This window comes from Somniosus microcephalus, chromosome 24 (genome assembly GCF_052327205.1).
Source record: "Somniosus microcephalus isolate GS21.2 chromosome 24, FLI_Smic_1.0, whole genome shotgun sequence".
NCBI lineage: Eukaryota > Metazoa > Chordata > Chondrichthyes > Squaliformes > Somniosidae > Somniosus > Somniosus microcephalus.
This window is the reverse complement of record NC_141010.1, coordinates 46430594-46454074: the sequence shown is the minus strand read 5'-3', so window position 1 is coordinate 46454074 and position 23481 is coordinate 46430594. Positions and strand designations below refer to the sequence as shown.

Here is a 23481-nt window from a genome sequence, read left to right as displayed (position 1 = left end):
CGGCAGGAGCTCATTCTCCCATCCTTCCCATTCAAAGTGCCCTCCTCGCAACTATTTTATCATTACTGAGCCGACAATCTAACCGGCATCAAAACCCTACCTTGTGCAATTAGCTGGATATTGGGTGGTAAGACATGATTGACAGCGCTGAACTATATAATCATCGGAGTCCTCAGGCGATGAGATCTGATTGGGTCCCGGCGTGCATCTGAACCCCTTTACTTTTATATTAGCATCTGTATAATGTGAGGAAGCTCCGTCCGTATGGTGAAGTATTGCCCCCCGAGCCTGCTGCCTTCCAAGTTTATTTTTTTTTGAAGAAACTTTTTTTTCCCTCTCTCTCTGTCTCTATCTCCTTTTTCACTTTCACTCTGCCACACTCATGGATTTGTACCTGTTTGGATTTGTCCTGTCGTTCCTGTTGAATTCAACCCGCGGACTAGCCGGCTACCCGATCTGGTGGTAAGTGAGATTCCTTCTATTTGCAGACTTGTGTGTGTCTGTCTGTGTCTGTGTGTGTGTTTTGGTTTGCTTTTATTTCCGATTGTGCGCTGTGAATTGGCTGTGAAGAAACTCGTTCCAGTCCATTTGAAAAGGCGGTCAAGGAGGGTTGCGTGTGCACTTAAGGAAATGTCTGATCGACGGACGGTGTTATCTGATGCCGGCTGTATCACAGGCAGCGGCTGCTTGATCCAATTACACCGCTCGCAATCTGAGAGCCCAGCTTCCCACATCGAGCGAGAGGGTCGCAAAGCGAGAAGGAAATGCTAGAGGAGGGCGTGGGGGGGGGAGAGAAATTAGAGCGAAAAAAAACATTAACAGGGAGAGCGGCGGGGGGAGAGAGAGAGGAAAGCGAGGGGCTCAGAATCGAAGGGGGTAAGAATCCAAGAGAGAGACTAGGAGAGATGGGCTGAGGTGGAACTGGGGAGAGAGAGAGAGGGAAAGTGGGAATAGTATGGAGAGAGGGCGAGAGGTTGACAAACGGGGGCTGGCGAGAAAGAGGAATGCAGAGAGAGCGAGGCAGGTAAGCTCTCTGACTCACCCGTCTACTGCACCGAGGAAAGGGCGTCTCCGAGCCTGTCTAAATACCCAACAAAAGGGTCGTGTACCTGAAATGTCTTGCACTAGTTCTGGGGAGGGGACGGGGCGGCTGGGACTTGCTGGGACTCTCGGACAGACTTTGAAACAGGTTCCGAGCGCTGCCGAAATGGGTCTGAGCTTCAGTCGCTGAGATTTCCCTCCCTCCCTCACCCCTTCTCTCTCTCCCTGGGTCTGAGTCAGGCTCGCTCTTCATTCGCGAAAACAGGTTTCAACATTTTTTTTTTTTAACTTTTCTGTAAACCGTGTCAGTCTTTATCAGATCTGCCCTTCAGCGACCGAGCGAGGGCAGGAAGAACTTTTGAGTTAACTTCATTCCACTAACCGCAGAGAGCAAAAACCATGATCAAGTATATTTCGGGAGCTGGTTTGAACAGTGATTGGCAATGATAGACCTGCCTTGAAATTAAAACCGCTTTCATAACCCACATCCGGATTCTAATGATTACAGAACATTTTGAAAATATTTAGTAATACACCCCGAAGTCAGACTTAAAAAAAAAATCAAAAGCAGGTAAAACTGACAAGTGCAGACTGCGCCACGCAACGATGTTAAATGAAAACCATTTTTATTCCAACACGCATCCTGTCTCCCGCTTGCTCTGTAGTACCACAGCTTCCAGTTAGGACCCCCTTCCCCGCCAGCAGAGTTTCAGTTTTCGGGATCTTCCCATTCTCCCCCTGTGATTGTGGTTTTTTTTTTGTTTAATGCTGTGACAAAAGGGCTGGGGGCAAAACGCAGCGGGGCGGGCATTTCCCGCAACTATTGAGCGGCTTCGCCCGCTCACAGTCTGATCTCAGCCCCCCTTGTCGAATGTCGATGGGACACGGGTCAGGAAGGAGTGTGGTTCTGACAGCGGGCACTTACTGCCCCCCCGCACCTCTCGCCTCTCCGGCTCCCTGTCCGTGCACAGGCGCATTGCCACTTACAGACCGAGACTGCCTTGCACCCCGCGCCCTCCTCACCCTCACCCGCCCATCCCTTGGCGGTGTCTGATCACGCCCGATATTGGTTTGTTTCTGCATTGTTTATTCGATACGGTCACTTTTTACAAATAGCAGTGTAAATGTTTCCCCCTATTTTAACAATATCAGAGCGAATCAGTGACTGACACCAACATCCCATCCCAGTGAATCCGTGATCTTCAAAAGTTAGTACTACAGCAAACTCACACATTGCATAGTAATTAACTTCCAGAATTAAAATAGAGTAAAATGACTCGCTCGCTGTCTTTGGGATATATATTCTCAGTCTGTGTACTCTCACTCTATCGCCTGTATTTCTATATATACAATATATATATATTGATGAGACATTGTGTGCACATTCTATCATGTACACATATATAGAAAAAGAGACGGGGGGAGATTTTATACGACCCTGGGACAGAATACTGAACGAATACCAGAGAGCGAAACAGAGACACACAGACAGAGATATTGACAGAAAGAGACAAAGAGACAGACAAAGAGACAGAAATTGAAAGAATGACACAGCATATGACCAAATAGAGTTGAAATCCCATTTCTGTTCCTTTCCACTCAACAGTCAGGACTGAGGGTGGGCAGGAGTGACAATGACGGGGTCCATGCTAGGCTTTGCCCAGGAGCGGGATAGACTCAGACTGTGGCTCTCTCTCTCTCTCTCTCCCTTGTGCCGTACACTGGCTCCCGGCTCAAGCTGATGGCCGTTCGCTGTCCCTGGCGGACGGTGCGCTCAGTCACTCCGACATGTTTTATCGCTTCTCCCCCAGCACCTGCATCGCCCCTCCCTTACACATCTTCATCCGCCCTCGGCCAGACCTGACCCTCAGAGTCTCTACGGTCTCCACGGTACAGTTAATAAAGATTAAACTGATCGAAGGAACAAGTCCCATACAATTGTGTGGGCTCCTTGAGACATCCATTTCCTATAAGGATTTCTCATCTTAGCAATTTAACTCTTCGGCGACGTTGGGCTACTTTGAAACAGTCAACAGTGGCATCCAGTCATGATTAAAATCTTACCGTGCAGATTTCGCCGTTACAATGAAGCCCATATACCTACACATCTGATAGATTCACTTAGGATTTCTACCAAACACCGCTACGCATAGTTTTAGCAATCTGTTGTCACCTCACACAAATAAACCGGGCAAAAAAACAGCGGTGCAAAAAAAACAGCGGGGATCCAGATGAGGTGACTTTTTTTTTACTGAGCGAGTTGTTGTGATCTGGAACGCGCTGCCTGCAAGAGCGGTGGAAGCAGATTCAATATTAACTTTCAAAAGGGAATTGGATAAATGTTTTAAAAAGGGGGGATATTGCAGGGCTCTGGGGATTGAGCAGGGGAGTGGGACTTTCAAAGAAGATGGCCGAATGGCCGCCTTCTGTGTTGTTTGATTCTGTAGTTACATTAATACCAAGCAACACACGACCAACCGATCCGCCAGACTCACAGCTATCCGGGTTCTGATTGGGGGAATTTCTGTTCAACGACTCTCGTGTATATATAAAGATATAAACGCGCGAGATTTAATTTTGCATCTTAAGTTGCACCTTTGTTAGACACCGATTACTGAGGCCTGTGTGCGTATCCAGAATTCATTGTTTATCATTTCGTTTTCTTTTGGCGCAATGAAATCACTTTAGGAAGAGGAAATTCGCAATCAGAGCGGGCAATTGCGGGGCTTTAGTAGGTAATGAATCCTCACACAAATAAGGGGTGAGATCCGGGTCCTGACCTCCCTCTCCCTCTCCCTCTCTCCCCATGGACCTGAGGGTTTACCTGCAGCACGCCAGGTCATGAACTCTCACCTGACAGATTAACACAAGACAGTTCAAAAGCTGCCAAACACAGACCAGACCAGACCAGCGCGGGCAGAGTCACGGACCCGGGTGTATTTCACTAAAAGAGGGCGATTACTGGTCGAAATAAAGTAAAATGCCTATTTTAACATATCAAAACGTTTCCAAGACCCGTGTCTCCTTCCCTTAATTCACTTGTTGGTTAAGGTGCAGTTTGTCAACGGACTCCTAATACCCCAATAACGGAATTGTGATTCTACAGAACCATACGAAATGACCAAGGGAGAATTTCCTCTATAGGATTCCGATAGAGGCACAACATGGAACTGGGATTACATACTACCGATGTGAACCCATTCAGACAGCTTTGGCGACCCGCCCAGTCCATATTGGTGTCTTTAGTGGGTTTTAAACTTCAAATATTTAAACTTTTGTGGTTGATATTCCAGTCTTGTTTAGTCTCGGGTTGTTTACGCCTCTCTTCAGTGACCGCGCGTGACACCATTACACATATCTCCAGCGTCTCACCAATATCTGTAACATAATCAAAAGGGGGCGTTAGATCCCATAAAAGGGCCCCCACTAACTGCTTGATGCAACAAAACTGCATTCTTCCCAGCTCAGTCAGACAGGGGATTTGCACCCTCCAGTCCGCTGTGTGAGTCACCGCCAACGAATATGATGGATGGAGGAAGCGGCCTGTCACCCAGTGCCCTGTACACGGAGAATGATGGTAGTGGGCGCCAGTTCTCGCCCAGCTGGCCTCGGAGGGGCGTAGTATTTCACTGGGTCCTCGCCATCCCACATACTTCATTCCCCGCCCCCAGCCCGCAAATTATTTCAAGTCTTTGTGTCAATGGCGTGTTGTCATTTCAATCCTTAAGGAATAACTAGTGTTGCAATTACTGCTAGGAATAGACGCTGGTGATTTTGCTTTAAAAAAATACATTTGTTTCAAAGCAATATTGTTCTCCTTAGAGCAGAGGGAGATTTACTAGAGGGGGTCAAAATCACGACGGGTTTTGATAGAGTAAATAAGGAGAAACTGTTTCCACTGGCAGAAGGGTCAGTAACCAGAGGACACAGATTGAAGGTCATTGGCAAAACAGCCAGAGGGGAGATCAGTTTTTTTTATGCAGTGAGTTATTCTGACCTGGAATGCACTGCCTGAAAGGGCGGTGGAAGCAGATTCAATAATAACTTTCAAAAGGGAATGTTGATATATACTTGGAGGGGGGAAATGTGCAGGGCTGTGGGGAAAGGGCTGGGTGAGTGGGACTAACTGAAGAGCTCTTTCTGAGAGCCGGCACAGGCACGATGGGCCGAATGGCCTCCTTCTGTGCTGTAAGATTCTATGATTCAAATAATAAAAACAAAATCGTAACGAATATATAACTTTATAAGAAGATAGCCCGCGTTCTTCAATGAGGCGGTGAGTGTTATTTCTCCTCTAATATGACCGGACCATGACTGCGCTACAACAAGGTATTAGGCTGATTGTCGGATAAATGAACCCTTTATGCAGAGGTTTTTTTTCCAAAATTGCGAATACCTTTTTCAAAATGATGGGGGGGGGGGGGAAGTTTCTGAGCGGGTGGCGGTTAAGCAATGAAGCAGTTTTCGGTGAGTCAGGAAGATACCTGGGGGAGGTATTCCTGTGTGTTCGTGGGCGTGTGTGCGTGCGCACATGTGAACTGGATTATTAACATATATATGCATGTCTATAGGATTATGACCATATGTACATCTACACAATCAGATAAAATAGACAGAGATAGATGCATATAAACATAAAGAGAGCGATGCAGTGAGTGATAGAGAGATAGAGAAATACAGAAAGTGACAGACATATGGTAATAGATGCATAAAGTGATAGTGATATAGAAGTAATGATAGAGAGAGAGAGAGAGAGAGATAGCATGGACACTAATGAGCACTGTGTGCAGCTATCTTTCTACACATAGTCATATATGTGTAGATGTGTATGTGGCATCTTATACACCCGAGAACACGAAATGTTTACTTATATTTATCTACTTTATTTCCATTGTGCTTGATTTTCATGACATGTTTAATATGTGGTAAGATCTGGACGTCCTCTTTTCATCTTTTAAACCTGACAAATGCCAAAAGAAAAGCAGCGCGAGGTTACATTTTCCATCTGGGGAGAATTGCTCCCAAGGTTTGTGCTTTCCCGGAATCCGCGCTGGGATTGCTGCCAGGGCGTGGCCGAGCTGACACACACACCTCTCGCCAGGAGATCGAGTCTTCCTGAAGAGGAGCCGGTTACTGTGCCAGTTTCAGGATCCTGATATCTTACGGATGAGAAGAAGCATGATAAAAAAAAAAACCGGATCATACAGTAGCACCACAGAAATGGTTTTTAAAACCTGCAAATATTTACAAAATTCCCGATACTTTGGATTGAAGCGAGCGTACAGCTAAACTAACATGCTGGTGGTGGGGGGTTAAACAGCCCCCTATCACCAAACATGAGTGTAAGGCACGCGTCCCACCTGGGCTGAAGGCAATACTCCCCGTATGTTTGCTGAGAAGTAACAATTCCTTCGACTTATTAACGTTTCCCTTTTATAGGGCATTTAACCCTTTGAGCCATCCGCGAGTTTCTTTCAAGCGACAGGCGGACATTGACTACAAGTCAGAGGCGTGTGACAGGGCTTCACCCGAGGAAACCAGCAAAGCATCCACGCACATCGTCACCCATTGGGTGTCATATATGTCCCCTGTCAGCGAGGCAGCAAGTCGGCGAACACGTGCTTCATCTCACCAAAACATGCATTCACCGGAATCCTGCCCCTTAAATGATCAGTGATGCTTTAGCTATCCTTTTATGTTCTGCTGCAGTTACATATCGCTTGTTTCATAGAATAAGATTCATCTGTCTGCGCGTCTAGTACATGTGTGCCAGCGAGTATGTGTCTCTGAGTGCCCGTGTATGTGCATGTGTCTGCAGGTCTGCTGTATATGTGTGATCATGTATGTATGTCTGTATGTGTATGGTTCAATACATGTTGCCCTGTTCCTGGGACTAGGGACAGGGTCAACTGGCAAGGCTTGGAAGCTAAGCTAGAGCCAGGCCTGGTTAGTACCTGGTAGGGGTGACCATCAGGGAAGACCAGGTGCAGAAGGTCACGGAAGGAGCCCCGAGGAGGGGCAGTTGGTGAGAAGGTCACGTGGAAGGAGCCCCGGGAGGGGCGGCTGGTGAGCAGGCCCAGGCGTTGGGCTGAAGATTGTCGTGACAGGAGGAATGGCGGCGCGCACAGACGCAGCGGCTTTGCTTCTCCCAGGATGGTGCTATTTACGTTTAATGTTAATGTTATTTGTACTGGACTCATGGGAGCTTGCAAGATCACATTTCGTTGTCCATGTACTTGTGCATTGTACAATGACAATAAAGTTGAATTATTATTATTATGTGTCTACTTGTCTGCATGTATTTGTGCGCATGTGTACATAAGTATGTTTGGCTGTGTACATGTATATGCATGTACATTTGTAAGTATTTGTTCATTCGTATATGTCCATGTATGTGCATGTCTATATGTCTGGATGCATCTATTGAATGTGTGTATGTATGTGCATGTCTATATACATGGATATGTACTAGCATGCACGCGTGTGTATATAAATGCATGCTCTTGTGTAACTTTATATAATTTGTACAAAAGCCCCTACGTGGTAACACGTAATGCAAACCACATATTTAAGAAGCAACTGTCTGATTAAGCAAATTACTAACTTTAGTGCAATGGAGTGGAGCATCGACCGACTGTCCGTGAACACAGTCAATTCACGTAAGCCGTGCCAAGGGGGGAGGTAGTGAGCAGAGGACGGTGCTTCCTCACAGACAGGTATATGAGGATGAGGATGAGCCGCACCGGGATTGCTTATAATGAACAAACACCAGCATTGGCGGAGCCACGGGAGCAGAGAGCCTGTTGCCTGGGATACCACACGAGTTATGGGGAGCCCTAGAAAAGAGAACAGGAGGGGGGGGGGGGAAACGAAAACAAAATTCAAAAACATTAACAAAAATCACCAATCAAAATATAAACTGTTATAAGGCGGGTAGATGGAGTTAAGATACAGATCAGCCATGATCTAATAGAATGGCGGAACAGGCTCGAGGGGCTGAATGGCCTCCTCCTGTTGCTGTTACAACTAATGCTGCTAGCTTACATAATATATAGATAGATTATAATATATTATATGAACTAAATATATAATTTGGCTTATAAATCATTGCATCTCCAAAGTCATTTTAATGTGAAGCATTTTGAGATTTTTATGTAATTAGGGGCGATATAAACCCAATTATTGCTGACTCTTAGTTATTATGTATTCTGTTACATTCTAAATTATATCTTGTTTTGTGGGGTGGATTTGGGCCACATGCATTGATCTGTCTCTTTATTACACAACTTATTTGGCACAGGTTGGATACGGTAATTATCCAAATCCAACATCACAGCTGGTTTGTTCACATGTTGCTAAATTTGACCCAGCTGTTTGGTAAGTGTTGTATCCAGCGGTTCCTTAACAAGTGTGTTCTGTGTGCAAATTTGCGGCCGCTTTGCCTACATTAAAACAGCGACTAGACTTAAACACACAAACTTAATTGGCTGTGAAGCGCTTTGGGACATCCTGCGGATGTGAAAGGCGCTACATAAATGCAAGCTCATTCTATAACTCCTAAAAAATGGAAACGTTTCATAGGAAGCTACGAATTCACATCGCGTGTAGGATTGGTCTCAGTGTTCACTTCTAAAAATCCATCTTAAAAGAAATCACCATGCACATCCTAATACTCCTCCCCAATCACTCCACCTCGCAATTGTTACTAGTCTCGCTTCCCGCCGCTTTCTGTTCATTCACCTTGGTTGCCCCCTCCCCCTCCCAACAACCCCTTCATTTATTTTGACACACTCTGGTTACCGTTTCCAAATCTCATTCAGTTCAGTGCTGAGGGAGCACTGTATGGTCCGAGCTACCGGTCTTCAGATGGGACGTTAAACCGAAGCCCCACCTACCTGCTCGGGCGAGACTTGGTGACACCATTTGAAGAGTTTGAACAAGGGTTGTCCCAGTGTTCTGGCCAACATTACTCCCTCAACCAGCTCTATATAAAATAAAACAGATTATACGGCCATACTTTCATTTATTGCTTGGGCAACTTTACTGTGTGAAAATTCACTGCTTTGCATGAACGGAGGATCTGATAAGGCGCTATATATATCTACATATTCTGTCCTTTCTTACTCGTCTCTCGTCAGCACTTTGTAATTTTACAGAGCTCCTCAGCGTGATCCGAAAACAAGACAAGGAAATCTAAGTCTAAAGGCCCTGCGACTCACCAATAACCACCGCACCTCTCAGTATATCTGTCATTCCCCTCTTCCTTCACTTGTCTACACATCTCCCTGTCTCAGGAATCCATTTACACTGTTTGCTTCAATGACCTTCCCTGGCAATTTGTTCCACAACTCGATGTAAGTTTGTGTAAAACAGTTTAATACATGTTTTTCTAAGTTATTTGCCTTGTGTGCTCTCCTCGCAGTGCCCAAACCTAAAGTCTGACCAGGCGGCCTTTCTTTCAGGCTTCTTTCAATCCCAGTCATTACATAGAATTTTACAGCACATTAAAAGGCCATTCGGTCCAACTGGTCTATGCCGGTGTTTATGCTCCACACCAGCTTTCTCCCACCTAACTTCATCTCACCCTATCAGCATATCCTTCCAATCCTTTCTCCCTCATGTACTTACCTAGCTTCCCCTTAACTGCGTCTAGGCAGAGCAGTAACTGTGCGCTCGCTGACAATCGACCCCTCCTGTATCTCCCCCGGGGAAATGAATCAGTCATTTCCATATCTCCAAAAGTGATTCCAGATGGCGCTTCCTCAGATTTTCCCTCCATGTGCGGAAGCACGTGGTCTCTGTTTGGCCAATCTCTGGTCACTATGTGGGGTGTGAACGGATCACATTGCTTTTATCAGCAAAATACTGTGGTATGCAATCAAAAACCAATATAATAAGAAAAAGTGGTGTAATTTCTTGCTGGCTGGCTTATGTATCCCATCTCTGTTTTATTTTCTCTACCTCGCTGCTTCCTGATGTATTTCCTCTGTACACGTGAGGCTCACCTGGTAACTGACAAATGGTCAAGTCATTTCTGAGTGGCTTATGAACAGACTGCGGAGATGGCGATATCCCACTACTGGTGACCTAGGCACAGCCAAGCTATAAAACTTATAGATTTTCAAGGAGAAGAAATAGTCATTAAAATATATTTTCAAGTTATGTTCAGTGCAAGAAAATTGGCAAAGACTGCCTGGCAATGTCAGTGTATCCTTGCAACGACTAGTATTGCCCCATACATATTTATATATCATTATAATTTATATCTTGTTGTCAGTAAGATTCCGTCTTTCTTCTTCTTTTGAAAGTTCTAAAAGTTTGATACAATCTACAGGTGCCAATAATCTCTATTTGTGACCCTAAACAGTGAATGTTAGCAGGTCAAATGGACTGGGCCATCATGGCCAAGCTTGGGTGTGAGGACATCAGAGCTAAGCTGAGCGATGGGTCCATCATGGCCAAGCTGGGGGAGGGGGCATCAGAGCTAAGCTGAGGGATGGGTCCATCATGGCCAAGCTGGGGGAGGGGGCATCAGAGCTAAGCTGAGGGATGGGTCCATCATGGCCAAGCTGGGGGAGGGGGCATCAGAGCTAAGCTGAGGGATGGGTCCATCATGGCCAAGCTGGGGGAGGGGGTATCAGAGCTAAGCTGAGCGATGGGTCCATCATGGCCAAGCCGGGGGATGGGGACATCAGAGCTAAGCTGAGCGATGGGTCCATCATGGCCAAGCTGGGGGATGTGGACATCATGGCCCTATCAAGGGTTCAATTATGAGGCCAGTATAGACTAGGCTTGTATTCCCTTGAGTATAGAAGATTAAGGGGGGGGGTCTAATTGAGGTACTTACGACGATTAAATGAGTTGATAGGGTAGATAGAGGGAAACTATTTCCTCTGGTGGGAGAGCCCAGAACAAGGGGGCAGAACCTTAAAATTAGAGTTAAGGCTAATTGAGGGGTGATGTCAAGTTCGACTTCTTCATACAAAAAGTAATGGAAAGCTGGAACCACACCCCACCACCAAAAAAAAAACTTTTGACGCTATTAGGGAAATTCCCGGCCTCTACTCTGCCTTCCTGTAAGCAAGGGCTCAAACATATATGGGCAAAACTCCAAATTTCACTTTTCTGTTTTGCAATATGCTGGCCCTTCCAAAACAATGCTTTCCGCGCCAGTTTAGTAAAGGTGAAGAGAAATCCACGTATATTTCATGCAAGTACATAAGGAGTGACTATAGTCCACACCTGATCATTTAAAGTCATTTTTGTGCTTAAAAAAAAGAATTCTCCAATAATTTTGGATTAAGTGACATAAATGACACAGTAGAGTGGTAATTCCACGCAAAAAATGCATTATCAGATCATTTGAATCAAGCAGTTTTGAAGTAACTGTAAACTGTGGTGAGTTCAGCCCAGTAATAAATTGCCCTCAGTTTAACAATCCGCACATTATACACACACACAACTTCAAGCATACACAACACAATGATAGATGAGCTTAAACAATTCAAAGATGGCATTTGTTAAATAACACTCATGTTGCTGGTTGTCACTGTAAGGGCGCAGGCATTATTTTCCTTCTTTGTCACCCTGTACATGGGCATACTTATCACTTTGAAGTGTGCCAGGGTATGTGCCTGATATCTTTATACCGATTTAATATAATTTTTATTTTAACTATTATGAAATATTATTGGCACGGGCAATGGCAGTAACAATAAAGGAGTATTACAATGCCACATGTGGTATTCTACCGAAGTGTTCCTTACAATGGTCGCAAGAATGAGGATTGAAAGCAATTCGTTGTTAGATATCATCTCGTGGTACCAAGCAGATAGAAGAGGTGAGCGATAAGTTTTTGTTTATCACTTGCTGGCGTTCTCTCACTGCCACAACCCACTGCTACCTGCAGCCGACCGACTTGAGAAGTATTTTACAGTGAAGAAATGAATCCCATCTGCACCATCGCCAGTACCTTACCCTGAATTTGTGTCAGCTGGGTGTATAGATAACACTATAAAAACAGAAAATGCTGGTTCTATAAAGCAAAAGTATCAGCATCTGAATGGGAAAGATAGATTAATGACGTCAGGGAGGTTCGTTTATCAGGACCAGGCTCTTGTTTCATGGGCTGCATGGCAGATAACTCAGAATGGAAGGTTAGTTTCTGCGAACATTCTAATACAAGGCTAGTGTAATATAGGAAACGTGTCCGCCAAATTGCGCACAGCAAGTTCCCACAAAGAGTGGAGTAAGTGACCAGATGATCTGTTGTAGGTGTTGGATGAGAGACAAACGTTGGCCAGGAAGGCAGGAGGAGGATTCCCCTGAGTTGAGTTAGTCATTTCCCTGCCAGAGGACCGCGTGGTGATATAAAAATCCTGGGTTATAAATAATACTGGTTGGTTTATTAGCCCCTCCGAAATGAATGGCGTCTCTCCCACCCCACCCCCACGCCTACTTCTCCCCTGCTAATTCACTGTGCTATTATATATAAGCCCTGAGATCGACTCAGCATTGCTACGGGGTTGAATCATTAACTCCAGTCAAATAGAGTGAATTGTAATCAAATAGAGATTGATAGCAATTGCAGCGACACACTTTAACAAAACAAATGCCACTTATCACAGTTACACAGTGCATTTAAATCCACCGACAACAGTCCCATATAAAAAAAATTCAATGCAATGTTTAGATCAGTTCTATTAATTACTTCCACGTACTTTCCTACTTGTTTTAGAGCACCTTTATATCTTTCTCATTCTACAAGCTCCCCTTTACTCTCTCAGGGAAATGACTAACTCAACTCAGGGGAGTTACCCTGCTTTCCTGGCCAGCATTTATCTCTCTTACACACGCACTCAGAAACGCTAAACAAAAAAGTCCACACTCAAGCCTTCTGGAGAACTGGCTGTTCAATTCCAACATGTTCACGATGGAATGGAATGGAATTCGATTTTGGCGATTGTCGAATGCATTACTGGCTGCGGGGCAGTGGACTCCCAGGAAGGAGACTGTAGCGCTGGTCACTGATTGATACTGGGACGGAGAGGGGAGTTTTGGCTGGAAACGTCCTCACTTGCACAAGCAGCGAAAGAGAGAGAGAGAGAGAGAGAGAAAGAGATGCCCAGAGGCGACAGAGCTCCGTCAACATAGCAAACGTGCCAGATATTTGCGGTTAAAAGCTGTAAAACATTGTTCAGTGTAATGTAAATCATCTCAGCGAGATATCGAGGCTGTCATCCAAAGGCTCGTTTAGGCGGGTTGCTGCAGTTCTGCTATTTTCCCCCACATCATTAATGTGGATTTTGTGAACTCGGCGGTTTCTTTTTGTGTGTGTAGGAGGTGCTGGGAGGAATGCAAGCCAGGGATGTGATTCTTGTTAATTGCAGTGGTTATAACATAATGTTCATTAGAACAAGATATCATGCGTACCGCTGGCATTTCCATCACGTGGGCCCTTTGAGGCAAGCAGGTAAAGTAATTGCAGAGATAGATATATACCTGTTGTCACACGAAAAAAAAACCCAGCTCCCGATCTGTTTCGCCTTCTGCTCGGCGACTCGGGGACTAGTGGGACTGGAAGCCGTTTGGCTAGAAGAAATATCAGCTTTTTACTAAAACAGAACTATCCATTCATCTTAGCGCTACCTCAGCCACACACAATATTACAACTGAGAGTTGCTCCAACCAGACCCTTCGTCCCCCCCCCCCCCGTCTGAGTATCTCTCTGTGTATCTAAGTATTCATATATCTATTATCTGTTTATCTGTCTGCCAATGTAACTATTTACTTATCTCTGTGTGTTTATGCATTCGTGTATCTATTTATTTATCTCTTGGTGCGTCGATGCATTCACGTATCTGTGCTTAACCACCTCTTTATCTGTCTATCTGATACACACACACACATATATAGAAAGAGGAACACGCACACATAGTTTCATAGAAGAGATTCACAGAAACTTACATCACAGAAGGAAACCTGTGCTGGCTCTTTGAGTGAGCAATCGTGATTAGTCCTCCCTCCCCCCTTTATAAACACACACAAACATACCCACACATATATAGAGATGCATGCACACACATTTATATATAATAGAGGTGCAGACACACCCACACACCTATACATACACGTGTATGTATGTGTGTGTATGTATATCTCTCTATATATATGCATCTCTCTCTATATATATATAATAATATCCCAGAAAATCTACTCAGTTGCAAACGACAGGCTGTGAAGCCCAGCAATGTTGTATCAAGCAAAGACTTGAAGCATGTTGTCATATTACAAGGGGGAAAATGAGAAAAGTGAACCTAGCGCCTGATACAGAGCCGGAGGGAGAACAGCGTGATTTATACTTGACTGTTAATGGCATTAGAGAGTGTACTCAAAGGAGTCGAGTCAAACCCCACAGAACATGTAGGATGTCTGAACGGATTCCTAGACGGATTAGAAAAATAAAATCATTACCAGAGATGCTTTGACTAAAGCGATCCGTCCGTCCCTCTGCTGGAATATCTCGAGTTATATGTAAAATGTTTGCAAACTGTAGTCCAAAATCATCGAATTGAAATAGCAAGGTGAAATATATATTGTTTCAGCATCTTGAGTGCTAAAGGTCACTCATACAGGGCATTGTAGCTTGCCACGTGAGTCGGGATATAGACCAGAGTGCTGAGCTGCTGAAGAGGGCTCAGATTTAATAATGCGACTGAAATACATAAATTATAAGAATATATTATGGTCAATAAAAATAATACCGATAATAATACCGCCTCACTCCTGGAAAGTAATCACTTAGAATCGTGTTCAGAACTTCAGGGAAGTACAGGGGTCCTAGATGAGTAATTTGGATCAAATTCTCCCAATGCTTGTGCAGACTCTACTCTAATACAATGCTGTTTATGGCCCCTAAGCTAACATTTCTGGTAAGGTGCCTGCCGGAATAGTCACCGGCGATATAAAAGTTATAGACAATTGATCGGATTTTAAAACTTCAAAACCAAGGTGAAGGGTCAAGGGCCACCGTTAAGAACAAGAGATGGTAAATCAAGGCGTGCTGATTGGGGGAAGGAATGAGACAGAGAAAACTAATGTGGGGAAAGGGAGAGGGAGTGGGATCTGGTAACGTGCCCAGGACACTGACTAATTCAGGTGCAGTGACTGCCAGATGTAGCATCCCATCTGCTAGTCAAAGCTTAAAATGCAATATTTAAGATTGAATAATCGTAGTACGGTGATTACCGTGGGAATATAATTGGTATTTCTACATTGCTGCGGCCCAGTAAGGTTAGAAAGTCAAAAGCGATCCAACCCTAAATAACTGTAAGTCTCGATCTGTCCAGCAGGCAGTGCTGGGCGACCCACGCTGTGATGTCCTTTGAAAACCAGCTTTCAGTCTCCTCTCTGGAACCACGTGCTTATTACTTTTGCACTAATACCGGTTGTTTCTTTGTGTTTGACACGATTATAATTTAGTATGTGTACACAGTTTATCAATCACTTACATAGCTTCTTGTCTGGATTGAGTACCATGTACTCCGCTCTTGTGACGGAACAAAGTGCTCTTCATCCGCATTGACTGACAGGTGCTCCAGGTAATGTGTCGCCATGTCGACAATCAGAGGCCACCTCCTCAGCCTACACCGGCTCTTCCGCATGTTTGAAATGAGAAGATAAATCGGCCTCTGTCCACTCTAACACTTTTGATAGTATATATATTTTTAAAGAATTTAAATTTCCAACGCGCCTTTCACGACCTCAGGACGTCCCAAAGTGCTCGGCGGCCAATGAAGTACTTGTTTGAAGTGTAGTCACTGTTGTAATGTAGGGAAAGGTGGCTGACAAGGTCCCGCAAACAGCAGCAAATGGCCAGATCATCTGTTTTTTTGGCGGTGTCGTTTGAGGAATAAACTTTGGCCAGGACACGGGGAGAACTCCCTGCTCTTGGTGCAACAGTGCCGTGGGATCTTCTACATTCAATTGCATGGGCAGACCTGGCCTCGGTTTAACTTTGAATCCGAAAGATAGCACCTACTGAAATATCAGCCTAAGTTATTGGAGATTGTCTTAAACCCACAACTGTCTACTTCACAGGTGAGATTGGCACCACTGAGACACGGTTCGCACCTAGGGGCAATTCACTGGACCCTTGATATTTTGATCTCCCTCAATAGCATACAACCTCTATAAACCTTTAAAAGTATTAAACTACTACACACGGCTTTTTTTAAAAACAGCAACTTGTATTTCTATAGCGCCTTTAACGCAGTAAAACGTCCCAATGCGCTTCACAGGAGGGTTTTGAAACAAAATTTGACACCGAGCCGCAGAAGGAGATATTAGGGCAGGTGACAAAGAGGTAGGATTTAAGGAGCGCCTTAAAGGAGGAAAAAGAGGCCGAGAGGTTTAGGGAGGGAATTCCAGAGTATTGAGTCTTGGCAGCTGAAGGCACGGTCACCAATGGCGGGGTGATTAAAATCAGGGAAGCTCAAGAGGCCAGAATTGGAGGAGCGCAGAGATCTCGAAGGGTTGTGGGGCTGGAGGAGATCCAGAATTTTAAAAGCAGTCTTTAAATAAGTGTATTTGTTGTAAAGCTCGGTGTTAGTATCTGCTGAAGTAATTATCTCCTAACAAGCTGTCGCTCTTACAGTGATGGCCTGAGTCATGTTTTGATGTGATCATTTACTCCCTCTCGCTCCCAAAGCCCATACTCTTTGCGACCAGAAAGCTCACTGCCTGGCGTGGAGCTCGTCCCTCAGCACACTGCCAGCATTATTCCCTTTGGAAATGGACTGTCCACTGCAGAATTGTTACGCTAAGACTCAAGGGGAGAAAGTGAGCGCCCCATCAACATGACAGCATTAGTAAACCATTGTTTATACCATTGCCCTAACTCCGAACTAAACACTCGCTGACAAATATCAACTTGGCCGCGTTGTAACTTCTGATCACTTCAAACTTTTGGTTTGAGACGTCACTGAGGTTATAAAAAACAATGTGTGACCTCATGGGAAAGGTCCCACACCTATTGTCTATTTTTTTTTAAATCATTAAAGTCAGCCACTTTCGCTGTCAATGGGACCACTGGTGGAACACTGTTCACATACATCTACAAACCAAACAAATCCCAAGCGGAAGGCGCTGATCAACTATTCATTCCTGAAACATACACCCAGGAAAGACGTCACGCTGACACCGCTCTCTGTGTGCCAGAGCCCAGCCATTCGATTAGTCCAATCACCCTGTGTCACACTGCACCATATTTTATGCTCTCCTCTATATAATTATATTAGCGAGAGCTCTATTTCCCACACTATTTCAAAGAGTCTGGTAATAACAAGCACTGGAGTCATTTTACCCCGAGGATGGGTTAAGGTGCCTGTTGTACATTCACTTTTAAGTAATATTTGTGTTAGATTTTCTTTCTGTTGGCAGTTCAAAGTGTTCACTTTGTCTGTGGAATCCTATCTTTAATTCCCCGATGTTTTATTTTCCCTTTATAATAGTTTGGAATTTGTTCTTAAATCCAATGTCTTAACGACTGAAGGCCAGCCAATCAGAGCCCTTCATTGTCTAATAATAAACCTGAGCCGGTGTTGGTCCAACAAAAGCCTCCAACTGTTTTATAAACCTCTCTGGCCTCCGGCCTGGGCTGTTCTTCAGTGTAGCCAACATTTAATGACTATTACAGGGGCTCGTAATAGAGTTCAGAGCTGAAATAGTATTTATACTGGTTTAGCCAGTCAAATATTTATATGTATGTACGATAGCAAAATACTGCAGATGCTGGAAATCCGAAATAACAACAGAAAATGCTGGAAAAACTCAGCAGGCCAGGCAACATCCGTGGAGAGAAAATAGAGTTAATGTTTCGGGTCAAACCCTTGGCCTGCTGAGTTTTTTCCAAATATTTATATGTTTTGGGTATATATATAATGGTATGTGTAGGTATGAATATTTGTATCTATTATATCGGTATGTGTGTGGGTATGTATCTGTTATATCTATGTGTGTGAGAATTTATGTATCTATTGTTGCTTATGGATGAACAGGTAATGAACACATGGCACATGATCCATGTGATCTCTTGGACTGAGGTTTGAATGGCTGAAGGGGTCGGAGAGGAATTTTCCAGATTATTTTTCTCTTATTGGCCCTGGGTTTTTCTCTGGGTTTTCTCCCCTTCCAGGAGATTACATGGATGGGGGAGTTGTTGGGGGGTTTGAGCATGAAAGTGTCTAGTCACAATACTCCAGCAATCATGAATGTGGGGCAGGCTTGATGGACCAGCCGGTCTTTTCCTGCCTGTCATTTTTCGTATGTTCATATGTTTGTCAGAGTGTGGGTATGTATCTATTATGTCTATATGTGTGTATGTACCATATTTATACGTTTGTGTGTTATGTGTGTATATATGTGTAACACCATGTGAGATCCACTAGTTGATATAATGTATAAACATGGATCTCACATGATGTTACACATGGTAAGTCAGCGAATATGGTCTCTCCATCTCGCTCTGCCTCGCCTCTTCTGCTACTGCCTCTCGCTTTAACTTTTCTGCGCTCACTTTTCATTTTATTTCTCTCTCTCTGCCCTTTTGTATGTCTCTCCTGTCTTTTACTTTTTTCCTTATGTGTGGGAGGTGCTGAGTGACAGAGAAAGAGCCATCGACAGCTCCAGGCTGCATTTTCCAGTAGGAGTTCGGGATAAAACATGGCTCTCAGCGGTTCCCTTTCCAGCCTTTCCCCCCTACTTTAGTTTCCACCATCCCTCAATCCAAATCATGTCCTCTACTTTGTCACCTTCTCACTAGTCCCTCTACTTACTACACTCTCACTGCTATTGTTACCCTACTCACCTAACCCTAACCCATCACTATCCCACATCTTCTGTTTTGAACTACCCACTGTATCCTCACCACCCCTTGCTCTTCTGTCAGTCACCTCACTCTTAACCTTCTGTCCATTCCACCTCACTCTTACTTGCTCGTGCTGAGAGCAGGTGACAGAGGCCAGATGTCTGCTCATACTCATCATAAATCTGTCTCCCTCCTCCCCTCCCATCTACTTTCCTCAAATAAAGGCTTTGTTTACTTTCAAAATTCAACTCACCTGCTTTGTATTAAATAAATCAAAATAAGATGAGGAAAGACATGCTATCTGCTCGTTATTAGTGTGTCTTTCTTTCTATCTCTGTCTCTGCCTGTCTCTGTCTGTCTGTCATGTTGTTGTAAAAGGAATAACTTTGTTTTTTTAAATTCTGTTTAAAACCTTCATTTGGACAATTGAATTCTTAGTGACTGTAAACAAAATGGTAAATGATACATTTTCTGAAAGCATTTTGAATGATTTAGAGGGAAATGGTAATACAGTGTTTCCAAGTGACCAGACATCTAAGTTCACAGTGAGAACAGCCAGTTGAAATTAGACTTTTCTATTTTAAATGTGGACATAGGAGTTTATGATGGACCCAAAAGTGTGACCTAAAAAATGTAACATCAGAAAGTAAGGGTTTGTAGACAGGAAGTGCATACAGATCTAAGATTAGTCAGTTAGAGATGTGTGTGGCTATGTATCTATCTTTTATATGTATGTGTGTAGGTATGTGTGTATCATTATATCTATGTGCGTGTGGGTATGCATGTACTATATTAACTATTTGTGTGGGTATGCATGTATCTATTATATCTACATGTAAGGAAATGTATGTGTGTTAAATCTATCTATGTGTGTATAGCTATATATCTATTATATCCACTAGTGAATCTCCCATGGCACTACACATGGTAAGTCAAAGAATATGGTCTCTGTTACCTTTCCCTGTTGCCTATGTGTTGCTGTTTCTCCCTATGTCTCCCCTCTTCTGTTTATGTCTCTCTCTCGCTCTTTCTCTTCTGTTCTGCAACTCTTCTTTTTCTCTCTCTTAATTCTTTGTTTCTCTGTCTGTCTTCTTCTTCTCTATCTTTCTTCTTCTTCCTTTCAGATGGGAGGTAGTGGATGGTGTGAAGTGATATGCTGGGAAAGGAGATGCTGATTGCTGCAGCCTACAATGTCTGGTGAACATTAGAGGGGAAATGATCTCAGCAGTTGTCTTCCCAGGCTTTCCCTCCCCTGAGTTGTGCTTACCCACCCTGTGTGTGTCCTATCCCTTTGCATTCTGACTATTCCCATTCCCTTACTACTACCCCATCACTACCCCAATTCATGCCCATTGCTACCCCTGCCTCTTGCCCGTTGATCTACCCACTAAATCCCTGAAACTTCCACTCCATTCCCTCTGCTGTCAACTCACCTCACCCTTCCACTCCCCCACACTGCCACTCACTCTGCCCAAGGACAGGTGGTGAGGGGCCAGAGACCACTGCACCCACACTCTCAATCTGCCCCCCCCCCATCCAAAACCTGCTCTCCGTTTTCATCACAATGCTTTGTTTGCTTTTCAAGTTCAAATCAATTGTATTTTTTAAACCAATCAGGATGAGAAAAGGTACTCTGTCTCTCTTACTTTTTCTCTCTCTTACTGTCTCACAGGTGTCAGTAATTGAAATATTTGCATTTTCTAACTGTCAATAGCAAAAAGTAGGGGGTTTCTGTTAGCGTCAAAATTCGTTTGAAAAATGAATTAACATTTAGAAGAGGAAATATTCGCTTTCCATTGCCCAGCTTAATACATTTTCTAAAATACATAGAAAAAACAAAAGCTCCAATGGGTGTATAATCCGTGGTTTGTCATTTTTACGCTCTCACTTATATTAGCTGTGTTTTTAAAAAATACTGCATAAAATACATATTAGTATGTGTATGTATCGATCATATTTGTGCATGGGGTATGATTAAATGTATATGTGGGAATGTATGTATGTGTCCGTTATATTTATGTATGTATGTGTCCGTTATATTTATGTATGTATGTGTCCGTTATATTTATGTATGTGTGTGTGAGTATGTATGCATGTTTTGATAATATTGATGTGTGCACGCACAACAGTGAATATTTTGCTATGTTTTTTACAGCCCATCAGTGCAGCTCCTGTCGGTACAAGATTCTGAACTCTCGTATTTTAAATATCGATAATCCATTTAAACCCTGTATTATGTATGACTGTGGTCGTATTTACGTGTATACATGCTTGTGTATGTATAATGTTGTACATGTCAGAATGTGTATGTGTTTGGCTGTGTCGCTGTCGATTGTATCTATTCACCACATGGGTGTTTTAAATGTTCTGGTTAGAGCAGACAGTCAGCTACCTTTACATATTTAAATCTGTTTTGATCACTATATTAATTTGTAATTAGGATTAATTAATTTTATATTAAATATTTGGTTAACAATCACGAATTACAAAGTGGACGCTTTACTCTATTCCACGGAGTGAGCTATGGTAAAGGAATCTTCCTGTCACTGACTCTCTCCCCCACATCAAAAACAAGTTCGATGCCAATTATTTAACCAGTTCTGGTCTGAACTTGTGAATTTTCCTCTGTAACCGAATGATGGTAATGCATCTTTGTGGCGTGAATTCAGCTCCTACAGCAGGTGTCAAAAAGGGAGACGGTGAAAGTGTTTGGGATGGGGGCATTTATTAAGTCAGTGCCACACCCACGGCCTCTTTACCGTTGCTCCATTCCACCAATTGTGTTACTGCCCAAACGAGCTTTATATTAAATAATACAATTTAAATCTGAAGACACTGGCTAAACCAAGCCAGAACTGTGACCCGAGGCGTTCATTGGCATCGCATTATGCAAAGGAACAATCAGCAACTAACAATATTGTTCCGACAGTCACACTACAACCTTCGAGCACCCGTAGCGAGGTTTATTTATTTCGATCAATATTTAGATTATGTAAATCTCGCCTTTCTTCTTGCCTGAGAAAAAGTGGACAGGGAATGTGACCAGGTATTTTTTCCCGGGGAGGTTTACTGGAATATAACGACGTTTGACATTTTTAATTTGTTTTTGTTTTTTCAAATTGTAGGGAATGAGAATAACATGCGTTTGCATTTGGAGAGGGGCATTTACTGGGAACTCGGGAGGGTGAAATGTTTACTTGGTGATGTTTTGAAAACATTGTACAATTATTAGATACATTTATATGAGTTCTAAAGTCTAGGATGTTGAAGAATTGTAGCACAGACGCTCGCTCGGTACTTAACCCAACGATAAACAGCCCCTCGGTCTGTTTTACCCGGTTCTATTCAATTGAACAGATTCTCCTGCCAGTTCCTGTCGAAATGCCAATTTTTCTTTCGCTTCCCTGTTCTACAAGACCGACGCTGATTGCTAAACAGAAATTCTTTTTAAAAAAAACGGAGCTCCCTTTTGAAAGTTTATCATTTTTAGCCTGAATTCCGGAATCATTTCAGGTGCCCTGAATGTTTATTGCACCCATTGAAATTCCCAAAAGTTTCACTTCTAGGGGTTTAGCCCGAATTCACAGCGACCAGCCGCGGACACTGGCTCGCTGGGACTTGCTGGTCGCTGTATAACCTTGCAGTCTGTGCCTTTTTGATTATAACTACACATTCCTCGGGTTTGTCTGCAATGTCTTGTAACTTGATTGTCGGTGTGTGTGTGTGTATCATCGTTCCATACAACGTGAACGAGATAGGACTCTCTCGCCAATAAAACCAGGTCGCAAGACAAATATGAATGTATTTACGAATGGGAAAACAAATGGCAGGCCTGCCAAACACTGAATCCCGTAGAAAAGTAATTAAACGGGATAGTAATTGTATTGGAAAAAGAACATTTCCTGGCCAGAAATATTCGACATCAGTCAACTATTTATTGGCAAAATAGCGCGTTTGGGATTCACTTAGTCTGCAGATTCTTGACATCGAGTTAAAATGTAATTAGAGTTAACCAGCCATTCGCTGGTGACACGATCAGAGATTGCTTACTGCATCAGCACGGAGGGACACTTTAGCTGTAAATCATCAGGACCCGTAATATTCATCGAATCATACAGCACAGAAGGAGGCCATTCGGCCCATCGTGCCTGTGCTGAGAACCAATAACACAGGATTACATCGGATATACGGCACAGAAACAGGCCATTCAGCCCAGCCAGTCCATGCCGGTGTTTATGCTCCTCTCGAGCCTCCTCCCGTCTTTCCTCATTTAAATCTATCAGCATTACCCTCTATTCCCTTCTCCCTCATATGCTTATCTAACCTCCCCTTAAATGTATCTATACTATTCACTTCAACCACTCCCTGTGGTAGCGAGTTCCACATTCTCACCACTCTCTGGGTAAAGAAGTTTCTTCTGAATTCCCTATTGGATTTCTTGGTGACTATCTTATATTGATGGCCTCTAGTTTTGCTCTTCCCCACAAGTGGAAACATTCTCTCTGCATCCATTCTATCAAATCCTTTCATAATTTTAAAGACCTCTATTTGGTCACCCCTCAGCCTTCTCTTTT

General features: G+C 43.6%; 1 protein-coding gene across 1 annotated transcript in view; it reads left to right on the top strand.

The window, feature by feature from the left end:
* Nucleotides 1-219: 219 nt before the first annotated feature.
* The window catches only part of LOC147101467 (proto-oncogene Wnt-3), a 73405-nt gene continuing 50143 nt past the window's right edge, over nt 220-23481 (top strand). The window contains exon 1 of the mRNA XM_085966606.1: nt 220-462. Coding sequence (XP_085822732.1) covers nt 383-462 — 80 coding nt within the window. The 5' untranslated portion in view covers nt 220-382. The remainder of the gene's footprint in view (nt 463-23481) is intronic.